At 42.5% G+C, this 13,643-nt stretch overlaps 1 protein-coding gene across 1 annotated transcript in view; it reads left to right on the top strand.

Moving 5' to 3' along the window:
- The window catches only part of GLUD1 (glutamate dehydrogenase 1), a 53,606-nt gene that overhangs the window by 15,881 nt on the left and 24,082 nt on the right, over positions 1-13,643 (top strand). The window contains exons 2-4 of the mRNA XM_024209911.2: positions 7,372-7,452; positions 8,179-8,234; positions 11,233-11,296. Of these exons, the coding sequence (XP_024065679.1) occupies positions 7,372-7,452; positions 8,179-8,234; positions 11,233-11,296 (201 nt within the window). The remainder of the gene's footprint in view (positions 1-7,371; positions 7,453-8,178; positions 8,235-11,232; positions 11,297-13,643) is intronic.

The raw sequence follows: 13,643 nt of genomic DNA, 5'->3' as shown, positions 1-13,643 counted from the left end.
AATTTAAAATGAGCCGTGTTATGGTGATACAACTTCTACCAATAGCTAAGTTTGTGTGTATATTTTACATAATGGTTCCTTATTTTAGCATTAGGTCTTAGCATTATCATTTAGGTTTAGCATTCCCCTTTTGTTGAAACTAGGCATGCTAGAACAGATGCAATTGTGGGTATACATTTAAATATCTGATTTGAAGAGCTACTGTTGACTTCTCTGGTTGCTGGTAGGGAATGATTTACTTAATGTTCTGTGCACTTGAACAAGTACTGCTTATTAAAATGAATCTTTGTAGGCCATTAATAAACCCAGTCTTGTTTCACTGCTCTCCTGGAAGAAATAAGCCATCCAAAGAGGGAATGTACGTGCAGATAAGTAGGTCTGAAGTAGCAGAGCTGTTTCTGCTAGGAATGCAGGAATTGTCAGAGAAATAAACTGGTGGTCCATATAGTTGGTATCTGCTCTAACAATGACCTTTAGTAGATGTGTCAAAGTAAAATGGAAGAATCACTATTATAGACAACTGTAGACTAATCTACCCACAGAGAGGGTTTTTCCTAACCCTAACTAACCACTTGTTAGTTTAGTGGTTGGGTAATCTCTGGGAATAAGAGGGATTTTATTCCTTTTTTTTTTTTTTATTTTTCTTTTAATGTAGTTTACTCATGCTCTTTCCTGGGTGATTAACTTAGAACCCAGGAATGAGCATGAGTAGTTAAATTTCTTTATTCCAATGCAAGTTACTTTGCATTTGTCAACAATGACTATTATCCTGCATTGTATTACCCACTCACCTAGCTTTGTTAGGTCCCTCTAGAGTTTCATTAAAATAACCTATTTTTTTTTTCCATCTGCAAGTTTGCCACTTTACTGCTCACCCCCATTTCCAGCTGATTAATAAACATTAAACACAGGTCCTGGTATGGAACCCTTGGTGCACCTCTGGGTTAACTTTCACATGTGGAAAAATGACCATGCATTCTGAAGAGGCCTGTGAATCATGTTGGAGCAGGCAGTTAAGAGTTCTATTCCTAGTGTCACATATGAAAGCTGGTGGTTGTGGTACTTTTATATATGCAATTGAAGGTTAATCCATAATATGGACTAATCCTTTAGTACAAAAACCAACTAACCTCTTCCCTTGTACTCTTCCCAAACTTAACCCATGTGAAAATGTTACCAGGAGATCACATATCTAAAATGAGTATCTATAGCAGAATTACTTTATATCAATGAAAGCTGATTTAAACTGATCGTTGCAGCATCAAAAGAGCTGTTTCTAATGTGGGATTACAATTAATATCTGTTTGCTGTAGCTCTTATAAGTCCCAGTTGGGATCTGGGACCCCATTGTGGTAAGTGCTGTACAATCAGAGTTGGATAGTCCCTGCCATGAAAAAGCTTATTTTCTGATACCTATATGTTTTGCATATAGAGAGGTGTACAGAACAAGTACATTTTGTACACTTTAAAAAAAAAAAAGGGGGGGGGGCAAATTATGATCTTTAAAAAATGCCTGAAGCTTGTATCCCCTTCCAATCTTGATTCTCTTTTGTGGGGTGTGTGTGGTTGTTTTTTTGAAGAGTTGAAATTCAAAGTAGAAAACAAAACCCTGAACTTTACATGAGTGGATTCAAACCAGCAGATGGAAGGACGCTTCCAAGTCGTGATGAACTCTTATTCAAACTTGCTGAGTTCTGTAAGAAGCTTAATTCAGTGGGAGTAGTGGTCTGGGATGTTTTGCTATGAAGTGTTACTATGGTGACTAGAGAACCTTTATTTGCTCCTTAAATGGAAGGACAACTTTATATTCTGTAGACGTTGGAGTATCTAATGTAGAGATCATGCTGTGGGATAACTAAACTCAAAGGATCTAGAAACATTCTGAATGTATCCACTTGCAAATGGGTACATTTTATTAATCATCACTAGGTTCTCAGTATGCCTGGAAATCTAATTCGCATTTGAAACTTGGTTATTCTGTAGTGTCTAAAAGTAACATACTGTCAGTTTCTTTCGGAAGCCAAGGCATATTAATATGCCTAACATTAAAACTTGTACACATTCAGGTCTTGGATTAGAAGCCAGGTTGATTTAATTTTTTCACTTAAAAAAATCAAGGTTTTTCATGGGGTACCTGCTGGTACCTGTTTTATGACAGTTCTCTTCATTTCTGTAATTCCTATTTAAACTGGTTAGGGTGAATACGCCTGCTGTACATCTGGAGTATGATTTGTAGATAAGAGCACCATTACAGACTCCATTGACATTAGAATCCAAAAGATGTTCTTATGCTTATAAGTAGCTTCTATTTTGACACATCCTTTAACAAAAATCTCATCTAAACTGATTCAGGACTTGTAAAGAGAAGAAATTCAGATCTAAAGTTTCCATTTCATCTTGCTATATTGTTTGTTGGTGTCCAAGGATCCTTTCTGGAAGCTATGCTGTAGTCAAATAAAAGCTTTTGAACTTAATACAGAGGTTAACTGGGTGAAATTTAATGGTCCGCAATCTATAGGAGATCAGATTAGGTCGGGGTCCCCAACGCGGTGCCCGTGGGCGCCATTGCACCCGCCGGGGCGTCTAAGTGCGCCCGTGTGCTGGCTGGTGGACAAGCATCCGCCAAAATGCCGCTGACAAGCAGCAGCATCCAGAGGCGTCGCCGCTGAAATGCCGCCAATTTTCGGTGGCATTTCAGCGGCAATGCCTCTGGATGACACTGCTTTCGGCGGCGACGCCTATTGACGTTGTCATTTGTCGGCAGCATTTCGGCGGATGCTCATCTGCTGCCACGGTCCTCCGTGGCTCGTCGTCTGGCGCCCGCCAGACGAAAAAGGTTGGCGACCACTGGACTAGGTAATCTAATGATCCCTTGTGGCTTTAGCATCTGTGAATATATCATCCATGACCCTTAGAGGGTGATACTTGGACACAGAGATGTGCAAGTTTGTTTTGAAATCTGAGTTTGTCAAACATTAAAAATATGTTCTAGGGATCTGCCAGAGTGTGATCTGATTTAGGCTTTAGTATGTCCAGTAGAGAAGATTTTCTTTGGCTTCCTTTCTTGAATACATGAGGAAAAAAACAAAAGCCTCCACTTACTCTTTCCGATCCAAAAATTATTGAACTTCTGTCCTGTTATATGTTGGAGGGGTAATTGTTGAGTACACATTCAACTTTGGTGGCTTTAGATAGGAGTGGGCAAACTTTTTGGCCCAAGGGCCACATCTGGGTGGGGAAATTGCATGCAGGGCTGGGTGTGGGAGGGGGTGCGGTGTGCAGGAAGGGGCTCAGGGCAAGGGGTTGGGGCGCAGGAGGGGTGTGGCAGGGGGTTGGGGTGCAGGAGGGGTTTCGGGGTGGAGGCTCCGGCCCGGCACCGCTTACTTTGAGCCACTCTGCGGTGGCAGTGGCACGCAGCGGGGCTAAGGCAGGCTCCCTGCCTGCCCTGGCCCCGTGCCGCTCCCGGAAGCGGCCGGCACCACGTCCCTGCAGCCCCTGGGCTTTTCCTGATGTATTATACAGTTAAATATTTCTGGTATGATCTAATTTTTAACCTCTCTAACAATTCAGACTAAAGGTGATTCAGCTGACTGGCTTGCCTCTGGCCTGTCTCTCTACATCATAGTCACAGGTTGGGGGAATCAGTCCTTTATTCTTCTTCTAATGTACTACTGACCAGTAATGAAAATTGTGTGTGTCTGGGTTTAAAAGCTGAGACCCTGCAATATGAATGTCTTTCCCTATTCTTCAGCAATTAAATAGAAAAGTAGGTTGGAATTTGAAGCAATTTAAACAATGTAAAGAAAAGGAACAAGAAACTAATAACTTACTGTACTGTGGCTTGGCTTAACTTTTTTTTGGGTGTGGTGGGGAAAGAAAATCCTTCACTTATAAACAAGACTTTCTGGGTTTTTTCCAGTGGAAAGTATTTTCCATGGTTGTGAGTCATGCTGTAACTTAAGGCTTTCATTACAAAAGATAACTTTGTCTAACTGTCTTTAAAAGTTACTGGTTCAAGAGACATTGTGTGGGCCATGCTAGGATTTTTAAAATGTTAATTTTGGTGTGCAGCTTGTATGTGATAGTCTTCATGGTGTTTCTTAAATGTTTTGGAGTGTCATAAACTGTTGGATTGCTTCAAGCTTTGTTCTTTATTCTAATGTGAAAAATGTGCACAAGTTTTCAGAAGTGGGAACACAGTGCAGAAGGGATTTCCAGATGCATAGCAATGCTGTTTCCCAATCTAATTTGCACTGAGTCTTTTGCCAAACTAGGAAGTTGTCGAACTAGATTTCACCGAAGTCCTTAGTATACTAGAAATTAAGTCTTATCTTTGTGCATCCTCCTGCAAAGGGCTGGCAATTTCCCAGGAAAAACTAGTTTAGGACAGGACACTGGTAAATATTGGCTTAAACCCTGTTTAAACTGAGAAAAATAATTGCATCAGTGTCCAGCAAGTTCAGCAAGCATAGAATGTCTCTTTTTTTCAAATGTTGGATACATCCATTCAAAAAACTAGTATGAGACTGGGTCTGTCCACTACATCAAAGTTGGTCTTCTGCTGCATGGCCAAATGGACTTGGACTGGTAGTCTACATCTCTGTAGAAATGTTGTTTGACATATTGTTGAAACAGCTGCTGTGTGGACAGAAGTCTGTAACTAAGTCAAATAAGCATAGTTACAGAAAAGCTGGCTTCTACTTAGTGTAGATGGTGCTTCAGCCACTTCTAGTTTGACACTGAGTGGCAAGCATGCCCTAGAAAGATGGGTGTGTCAGGAAAAACTGAACAAAAATGGAATGTTGTTCTCAGTCAGAACAAGCTGTGCCGTATGTAGTATACGTTCCAGATGAAGTATTTTCAGGAAGGTAATGAATTCCGCTTCCTCTGAGTTATCAGAACAAGATTGGGGAGAACATGTAAACTGCATTTCAAAGTTTAAACATTACTATTCTAATGCTTTGCACCTTTTTTAAAACTTAAAATTTCCTCTAACAGTTTGTGGTATTTCTAGTCTCAACACTAACCATTTATGTAATGAATTTGCAATGAAAAATCTAACAGTCTTTTTTAATTTACTGTCAGATAAAAACTAAAATCATATGCCTGTTCTGAGGGAAGCATTCAGCCCTATAACTCTTGTTAGACTTATTGAAAAGTATATTCACATAGGAGGGCAGAAATTTGGCTGCCAACTTTTGAGCTGCACTCAGTTTCTTTGTAGACTTGGGATCATTTCCAGTGCATTCAGGAATGGCTTTCATAGGAGCTCAGGGGTTTACTTTGGATAATGCTTTTCACGTCTGAGGACCTGGATTTGTGCTCTTCTTTGGATAATAGGAAATCTGTGGAGTCTTTCTAGTTTCTAGTGTACACTCTGTCCCTGCTACAGCCTTCCACCTCCCCCTCCCCAGTTTGGCACAATTTACAGCCTATGCTCAAGAATCATAGGACTAGGGTAGAGAATCATTGTAGGTTAGAATTTAGACTCTGTAGAGCTGTGGGAGAAACTTGCATAGTAGCTACTTTTGGTTGCAACCTTGTGCTGTTATCCCTTGGCTTTTGTGGGCACTAAGTTCACATTCTAAACTGCAAGTCTAAGCATCTAGAGTTCTATTTATGTACCCAGTTAGGGTTGACTAAAAAAAGTTACCTACTTTGCAGCTGCAACTTGGTAAGGCAGTATGACGCTGCCATGTAAATTAAATATAAAAAGAATTAAAAACCAATTTCTGACATTTGACACACTGTCTTCAGCTTCAGTAATCAGAAAAAAAATAAAAGTTCTTAGACACAATTTATATTCCCAACCTTTGTGAAATTAGCTTCCAGTTTGTTTTGAACTGCCTCTAAGTCAGAAAGATACAAAATATTACAAGCCCTTCAAATTTTACAAAAGCTGTTTTGCATTACCCTACCTGCAAGGTCATATTCAAGATCTTTTATTGTAAAAGTCTCCATGCCCAGTGACAAATCACTTCATTTTCTATAAAGTGAATGAGTTGCAACGCTTAGGGTTAGAGGGATCCTGGCAAGCTTTAGCATTATGTTGCTGAATGATTCATTCTGGAAGCTACTGATTCTTAAATGGCAAGCTTTGTTAACACAGAGTTAAGGTTGCCCAGTGATAGCTCATGTCCTTCCAGAATGTTGATTTCAGCAAAACTCAAGCTTCTGAACACCAGGAAGTACAGAGTAGGGTAAACCTTAGTTCTGCGCCCCCCGCCACTCCCCCCAAGCTGGCAATAGCCATTGGGAGTTATCTGTATGCACTCAAGCTGCATTCACTGTCCTAGCTGTACAGAATGGTAAAGGAATAAGTTGGAACAGCTTGGGAAGAGTTGTGATTGTGATGAGGCGATCTGGGGATTAGTTTGAGGAGCATAGTAGAGTTGTGATTATGATTCAATGAAATCTGGATCTGATTCCCCTGTGTGCTTTATCAAAGGAAAGAGGTGGATGTGTACCTTGAGGTTCCAGTCTTCATCATTACAGTACAGAATTGTGTAGGTTGTGTCAGTAGCAGGGCACTGAGGTCATCTTCCCATGGGTATTTTCAGTTGTGAGGTGGGATATGAGAACAGTCTGTGGATTTAATGATAGGGGAAAGAACAGCTTTTGGTGGTATCCTGTGCAAGTTGATATCTATCCGTGAGCGCAAAAAAAAAAAAAAAGTTGCCAGAATGCATCAACATAAAGAAAAGCTGTTCTGTTTCTGGGGGATGTATTTCTAGAACCTCGTAGTCAAATGGACCCAAACTTGGAACACTGACTCTACCCTGTACCTCCATGACACACACCAAATTTCAAGGCAATCTGATTAACTTTATGTATTTTAGAGCACTTAGAACAGTCAAGCTTTAAACCTTTACTACAGGAAAGCTGTCCCTCTCCTTTAATACCTCTCAACTGCCCCTTGTTTAATGGCACACCATTTGTCCTAAGTTAACTATATGGTGTACATTAAGTGCCCCTTTCATTTCTACTATTGAAAACGACCAGAAACAACTAACTTGAAGTTAATGATTTGTATTTTATTTCCTACACTGCTTTTGTTATTTTGAAGCTGTTGTACATCATCTCTTACTTCAATCTTGACAAGCTGAGAGAGAGATTGCCCACTTGCATGTAGTGGGCTGGTGTCCTAGAGCAGTGGTCTCCAAAGTGGGGCGCGCTGCAGGAGGAGCTTTTTTGTTTGTTTTGTTTGTTGTTGCTTCGGCGTGGCAGGGGGTGCATGCTCAATTTTTTTACTGATGGGGTGCGCGATCAAAAAAGTTTGGAGACCACTGTCCTAGAGTTGCTGTTTGCAATTTTCAAATACTAATTGCAAACTCACTTCATTCTTCTTGTTTGTTTTCCTTTGTTTTTCAGGTATTCGTTACAGCACAGATGTTAGCGTGGATGAGGTGAAAGCTTTGGCCTCTCTAATGACATACAAATGTGCTGTGGTTGGTAAGTGATACTAGTTTGTCAAGTACGGATAATAATTATTCGAATTAGCATTGATTTAAATCACTGTGAAATAGCTGAAGGACTGAATTTTGTTATTTTTAGATACTAATCTCCTTTTACTAAAATCTAACCTGTTAAAATCTGCAACAAGTGATTTTGAATGCTTACCCAGTAACTATAGTGCTGTATTTCCTTTGCTATTATTGAAGCTACATGTTTTTGAATAGTACTTTGTTCTCTACATTCAGCTCTTCTACTGTGCTTCATCTCTCAGTAAAATTATCCCATGCTTAATATGTTAGTACCACATGGCAACATCCCACTTGACCATAAGGACTTATTTCATGATTGAGTAGATGGGGCTGTAAGGAAGGTCTAAGATTGTATTTTAACAAAAGTGTCCTTAATAAACAGCAAAACTTGAAGGAAATAGATTTAAATAGATCTTAGACTTCCTGAGTTTAGAAGACCCTCTTCAAACTGATCTGAAAAGACTGCCCCTTGTATGAACAGAATGTAAATTTTTAGTGAACATATTAGTGAAATTGTGCTGTGGATGTGGCAGAGTCAGCTTCGCAGTTGACAGTGAGGGTTTAGTGACGGATAACTTTCAAATACGCATGTTTACACAAACTTATAGAAGCTCCCCCTTTTTTGCATAATTTAAAGATCTTGTCACTTCTGTTCTACCTTTATCTTGAAAAATGAAACTCTTTTCCTTTACAGATGTGCCATTTGGCGGTGCAAAGGCTGGTGTTAAGATCAATACCAAGAACTATACCGTAAGTCTAAATTATATACATATATTGTGTAAACGGGAAGAGTTTGAAAGCTCTTTTGTAGGACAGCATTGAAAGCTCAGTAGAAATCCACCTATTTCTTCCTTAGAAGAGATTAAATCAGGGGTGGGTAAACTATGGCCCGCGGGCCAGATCCGGCCCGTTAGGGCTTTGGATCCGGCCTGCCGGATAGCCAGCCCCATGGCACAGCGGGACTGAGGCAGGCTCCCTGCCTCCACTGGTCCCTCATTGCTCCTAGAAACAGCCTGCACCATGACCCTGCGGCCCGTGGGGGGGCAGAGGGCTCCGCGCGCTAGCCTCGATGGCAGGCACCGCCCCCCGCAGCTCCCATTGGCCAGGAACGGTGAACCGTGGCCAACGGAAGCTGCGGGGGAGGTACCCACAGGCGAGGGCAGCACGCAGAGCCCTCTGTCCTCCCCCTCCCCCAGGTCGCAGGGACGTGGTGCTGGCCACTTCCAGGAGTGGCATGGGGGTAGGGCAGGCAGGCAGGGAGCCTGCCTTAGCCCTGCTGCGCGCCACTGCCACCCCAGAGCCGCTCAAGGTAAGCAGCACCAGGCCAGAGCCCGAACCCCCTCCTGCACCCCAACCCCCTGCCCTGAGCCCCTTCCTGCACACTGCACTCCCTCCCGCACCCCAACCCCCTGCCCCAGCCCTACATTATCCTAAAATCATAGAATATTGGGGTTGGAAGAGACCTCAGGAGGTCATCTAGTCCAATCCCCTGCTCAAAGCAGGACCAACACCAACTAAATCATCCGAGCCAGGGCTTTGTCAAGCCGAGCCTTAAAAACCTCGAAGGATGGAGATTCCACCACCTCCTTAAGTAATCCTTTCCAGTGCTTCACCCCTCCTCCTAGTGAAATAGTGTTTCCTAATATCCAACCTAGACCTCTCTCACTGCAACTTGAGACCATTGCTGCTTGTTCTGTCATCTGCCACCACTGAGAACAGCCGAGCTCCATCCTCTTTGGAACCCCCCTTCAGGTAGTTGAAGGCTGCTATGAAATCCCCCCCTCATTCTTCTCTTCTGCAGACTGAATAACCCCAGTTTCCTCAGCCTTTCCTCATAAGTCATATGCCCCAGCCCCCTAATTATTTTCATTGCCTTCTGCTGGACTCTCCAATTTGTCCACATCCTTTCTGTAGTGGGGGGCCCCAAACTGGACACAATACTCCAGATATGGCCTCACCAGTGCCGAATAGAGGGGAATAATCACTTCCCTCGATCTGCTGGTAATGCTCCTACTAATACAGCCCAATATGCCATTGGCCTTCTTGGCAACATCCAGCTTCTCGTCCACTGTAATCCCCAGGTCCTTTTCTGCAGAATGGCTGCTTAGCCAGTCGGTCCCCAGCCTGTAGCGGTGCATGGGATTCTTCCTTCCTATTCATGGCCCTGCATGCAATTTCCCCACCCAGATGTGGCTCTCGGGCCAAAAAGTTTGCCCACCCCTGGATTAAATGAAGTCTCTCTGTTACTCCTGGGAGAATTTGCACAGAATTCCATGTTTTCCCCCACAGAACTGGGGCTGCAGAGCTGCTGGCTGCCACTAGGGGCTGCTGGACTCTGCAGAGTCCTGCTGGCAATGAGCAGCATGCCCAGCCCAGTGGGGATGGAGGCTGCACACTCTGGCTGCCAGGCCCCATCCTCATTCTCCCGGGGACAGGAGAGGGCCCGGGAGACCCAGCTCTGGCAAAGAGTGAGGAAGGGCAGGGCTGCACCACACCACCTCCCCTGGCAGGACAGTAAAGAAGCTGGGGGGAGTAAAGGCTCTGGAGGTGTGTAGGTGTCTGGGCCAGGGGATGCCCCAGGGCTGGGCTCTGGGGTAGGGGGATGCCCTGTGCTTGGACTCGAGGAGGGGGAGAGGGAGCTCTGGGGGCCCCCACGCAGCCCCCTCCAGTACCCCCCAACTGGAACTGGGTGGTCATAGGGGTTTCTTTAACTGTCTATGCCTGGGGAAATCTTTTCGTTGTTGTTGTGTGTATTGTTGACATACTTGTTGACAGGTATTTTCAAATAAATTACCAAAATAATGTAAACTGGAGTGATTATATTGTGTGTTTTTTGACAAAATTTCAGAGTTTAGCAGAATTTTTAATTTTTTGGTGCAGAATTCCCCCAGGAATACACTGTGTACAACTGGCAGGCAAAGATGTATCAAAAACAATTTGATATTTAAGAACTCCCTGTGTAAAAGGTCAAATACTCTTATATCATTTAATTTGCAAAGTCTTTCCCTGAAACTTAAAGGCAATGCAACTAGTCTGCAGCCTAGATTTTTTTTTTTTCAAATGATACTATTCATGCAGAAAGCTTAATCCCAAACATTACCTTTCTTCTGAGAATAATTTTGCACTTAGTGTACCATAAACTTTCTTTAGCAATGAGGTTGACACATTTTTAAAGTCTTAAGTATTATATAATGTGGGTGATTTGCATACTAGTTTTTAAAGTGAGCCAATTGCAGCCATGTTTTCCGGTAATCAAATGTTATAGAACTAGAATAGCCACTACATGAAATGTCAAAGTTCAAATAAACTTAATATTTGTATGAATTACTGAAACTTTGCGTTAATTATGCAATAATCAGGACTGATTGCTGTCATCTACTATACATCTAATTTATATTACATTTGTTTGCTAGGAAAATGGTTGTTTTACAAGTTTTTTCTTAAACACTGAAATATTTGACCAAACAGTGTCCTTACCTGTGTTTCCCTGCTGCATTCATGATTTCTTTTGAATAATTAAAAATATACATAAAGAAAATGAGACCTCCCTAGGCAATTCACCTACTATACTGACCGTACAAAAAAAGGGAGTTACCAGGCAGACACTATGGAAATCGACGTGTAAACGCATGAACAGCTTTTTATTTAAAAAAAAAACTATGATGTTTGTGGGAAATTTTAGGCTGACTTTTAACACTTATACCAAATCCTGGTGACTCCTTTGGCACTTACTATATTTTCTTAATAGGATAATGAATTGGAAAAGATCACAAGAAGATTTACTATGGAGCTGGCAAAGAAGGGATTTATTGGTATGTAAGTACAGTGATACTAGTCAGTGGCATAGCTAGGAGTGGAAATTTGGGTGGGCCCTGACTTTTGGATGGACGAGCAATGACTCTGTGCTAACTTAGCTTCTCCCCCTACGCCATGCCCTCTTTCTAGCTCTGGCACCCCTTGCACAGGGCTTCACCTGCTGAGCTGGGCACACGCGTGAGGCGGCTCAGAAAATGGCAAGGCAGAGCTGCCGGAGCGTAGCTTTCTGAAGGGTGGGCGCATAGCTCCATCCTGAATTTCAGGTGCCCAAGTGACACTTCGGGCCGCTGTGGCAGCACTACATCCTTGCTCAGATTTGGGTGGGTCTGGATGTTAAGAGGGTAGGCCACGGCTCACCTGTGGCTATGCCCCTGATACTAGTAAACTTGTAACTTGGGAATCTAATTTCATGTGTGTTAGCAATATAGACTAGATAGTATCCTGTAAACATGCTGCTCCAGCCCTGTTGTGATACACTTCTTGAGACTTGGCCTCTGATGGGGTCAGATATAGTGCAGAGTAAGACAATAGTTCATCAATCTCACATTGGGCCTTCAGTCCAACTCAGGACTTGTTGATCTTTACTCTGGATATCAGGGGTTTTCAATAGTCCTGACCAGGGGTAAAGCGGTTTCTGTTCCACCTTCCTCAGTGGGTAGGGGAACTCTGGCCCTCCCTCTCCAGTGGATTCTGGTCCAAGGACTCTTCTAAGCAATCAGGGCCTGACTACACAGATCCCTTGCTATATCCCTGCACCACTTCCTACTTGCCCTGTCTTGGGTCTTGCCCATAGCCTCTTCCTGGGTTCACAGTGTATCAGTGCCTCTGTCTCTAAGCCTCTTCCATTGGCTCACTGCAGAGCTTTTTAGTGCTTTCTACCACCCACCTGGTTCTGCTCTAGGAGTTCTCTCTGGTTCCCTGACAGGGCAGTCCATGACCTTGCAGGAGTCTTCCTGCAGCCCCTTCTGCAGAATAGAGAATTCTGAGGGGACTCACTTGCTCCCATTTACCTTCCCAACTGTCTTGAGATCCCTGTTACAGGCCTACCTTCAGGGGGGCTCTGCCTGCCAACAGTCCAAATCCAGTTCTCTCGCTGCAGAATTCTCTTACTGAGTGATAGCCAGCCATCTGCTCTCCTTCCTGGTCAGCTCCCAACTGAGCTGGGTTCAGCCCTTTTAACTTCTCCCTCCATGCTTGACATCTTCTGTGGGTGTAGCAGGGTAAGGCAAATTAAGCTTACAGGCTTTTATTAACCTCTTCTGGTCTAATGTGAGATTGATGCACATCGTTATTTGAATTTCTGCTTTTAAGAAGGTGTTTGGTATCTTTAGTATGATGTAGGCTCTGTGATGCAAACATGCTTCAGCTAATGTCAAATTGCTGAATACCTAGCAATAAAGGATTTATGCCAATTCTGCCTTGTACATATTAAGGTAATGACATTGCCATTTAGAAAGAATTAAATTTCCTGTTTACTCTCAAGTTGCAGTACACTTTCTATGAAAGTTTAAAATAGTTTAGGTGATAAGTGTAGCACTATGCTTATTTTATGGTTAGCTCAGAACACGTAATTTGTCACACTTGAAATATGGTTGGTTATGTATGGTCTTTTAGAGTGAACTGTTCACTACTACCCTGTTTCCTGTAGTCTCAAAATCAAGGCTTTTGGCTGATATCAGAGGAAGGAAATGGAAGATCCACCCCATAGCAACCACACAGATGGTTTCAAAAGAAATGAAGTGAACCCATAGCCTGTGTGGGGACATTTATAGGTGACCCATTTCATTCAATCTCTTTGAACACCTAAGCCTATCTACTTGAAGAGAGTTCCCAGTTGAACTGATGCTGGAACACTTGCAGTCAAAGAGCTCTTGGTGTCATAGGAGCAGGAGAGGAATAAGGCAAGGTTTTTCTTTCATTCCTGATCTCTTAAGAAAACAAAGTCCCAATAGATGTCCCAACAACCATATTCATGTATCTTCCATTTTATTGCTGTCTACATGGGCAGAAGTATGTGTTTTTTAGGATGCATGAGAGTCTGTCAGCGTCCATACAAATATATTTATCAAAATGTAAATGATTTGTGTATTGTACTTAGTGGTAGCTAAGCTGCATTGACAATTGAAATGGTTAGATAGAATGTCTTTACTGATTTATTTATTTTTTAAATTTTTTTTTTTATGAGATGCTGTGTAATTTGTTTGAAATTTTGGAAAATTAAAAGGGGGCTTGGTTTGTTTAAATTCTTGCCAAGGATATCTAGATCTTGTTTATTTCAAATAGTTTGGCTTAGCACAGTCCATAAGCAGTTACCCAGAAGAGTACATAAAATTACTGGTAGGG

This window comes from Terrapene carolina, unplaced genomic scaffold (genome assembly GCF_002925995.2).
Source record: "Terrapene carolina triunguis isolate 2854851 unplaced genomic scaffold, T_m_triunguis-2.0 Scaffold146, whole genome shotgun sequence".
NCBI lineage: Eukaryota > Metazoa > Chordata > Testudines > Emydidae > Terrapene > Terrapene triunguis.
The sequence above is the reverse complement of the archived record's forward strand: the minus strand, read 5'-3'. Positions and strand labels throughout refer to the sequence as shown.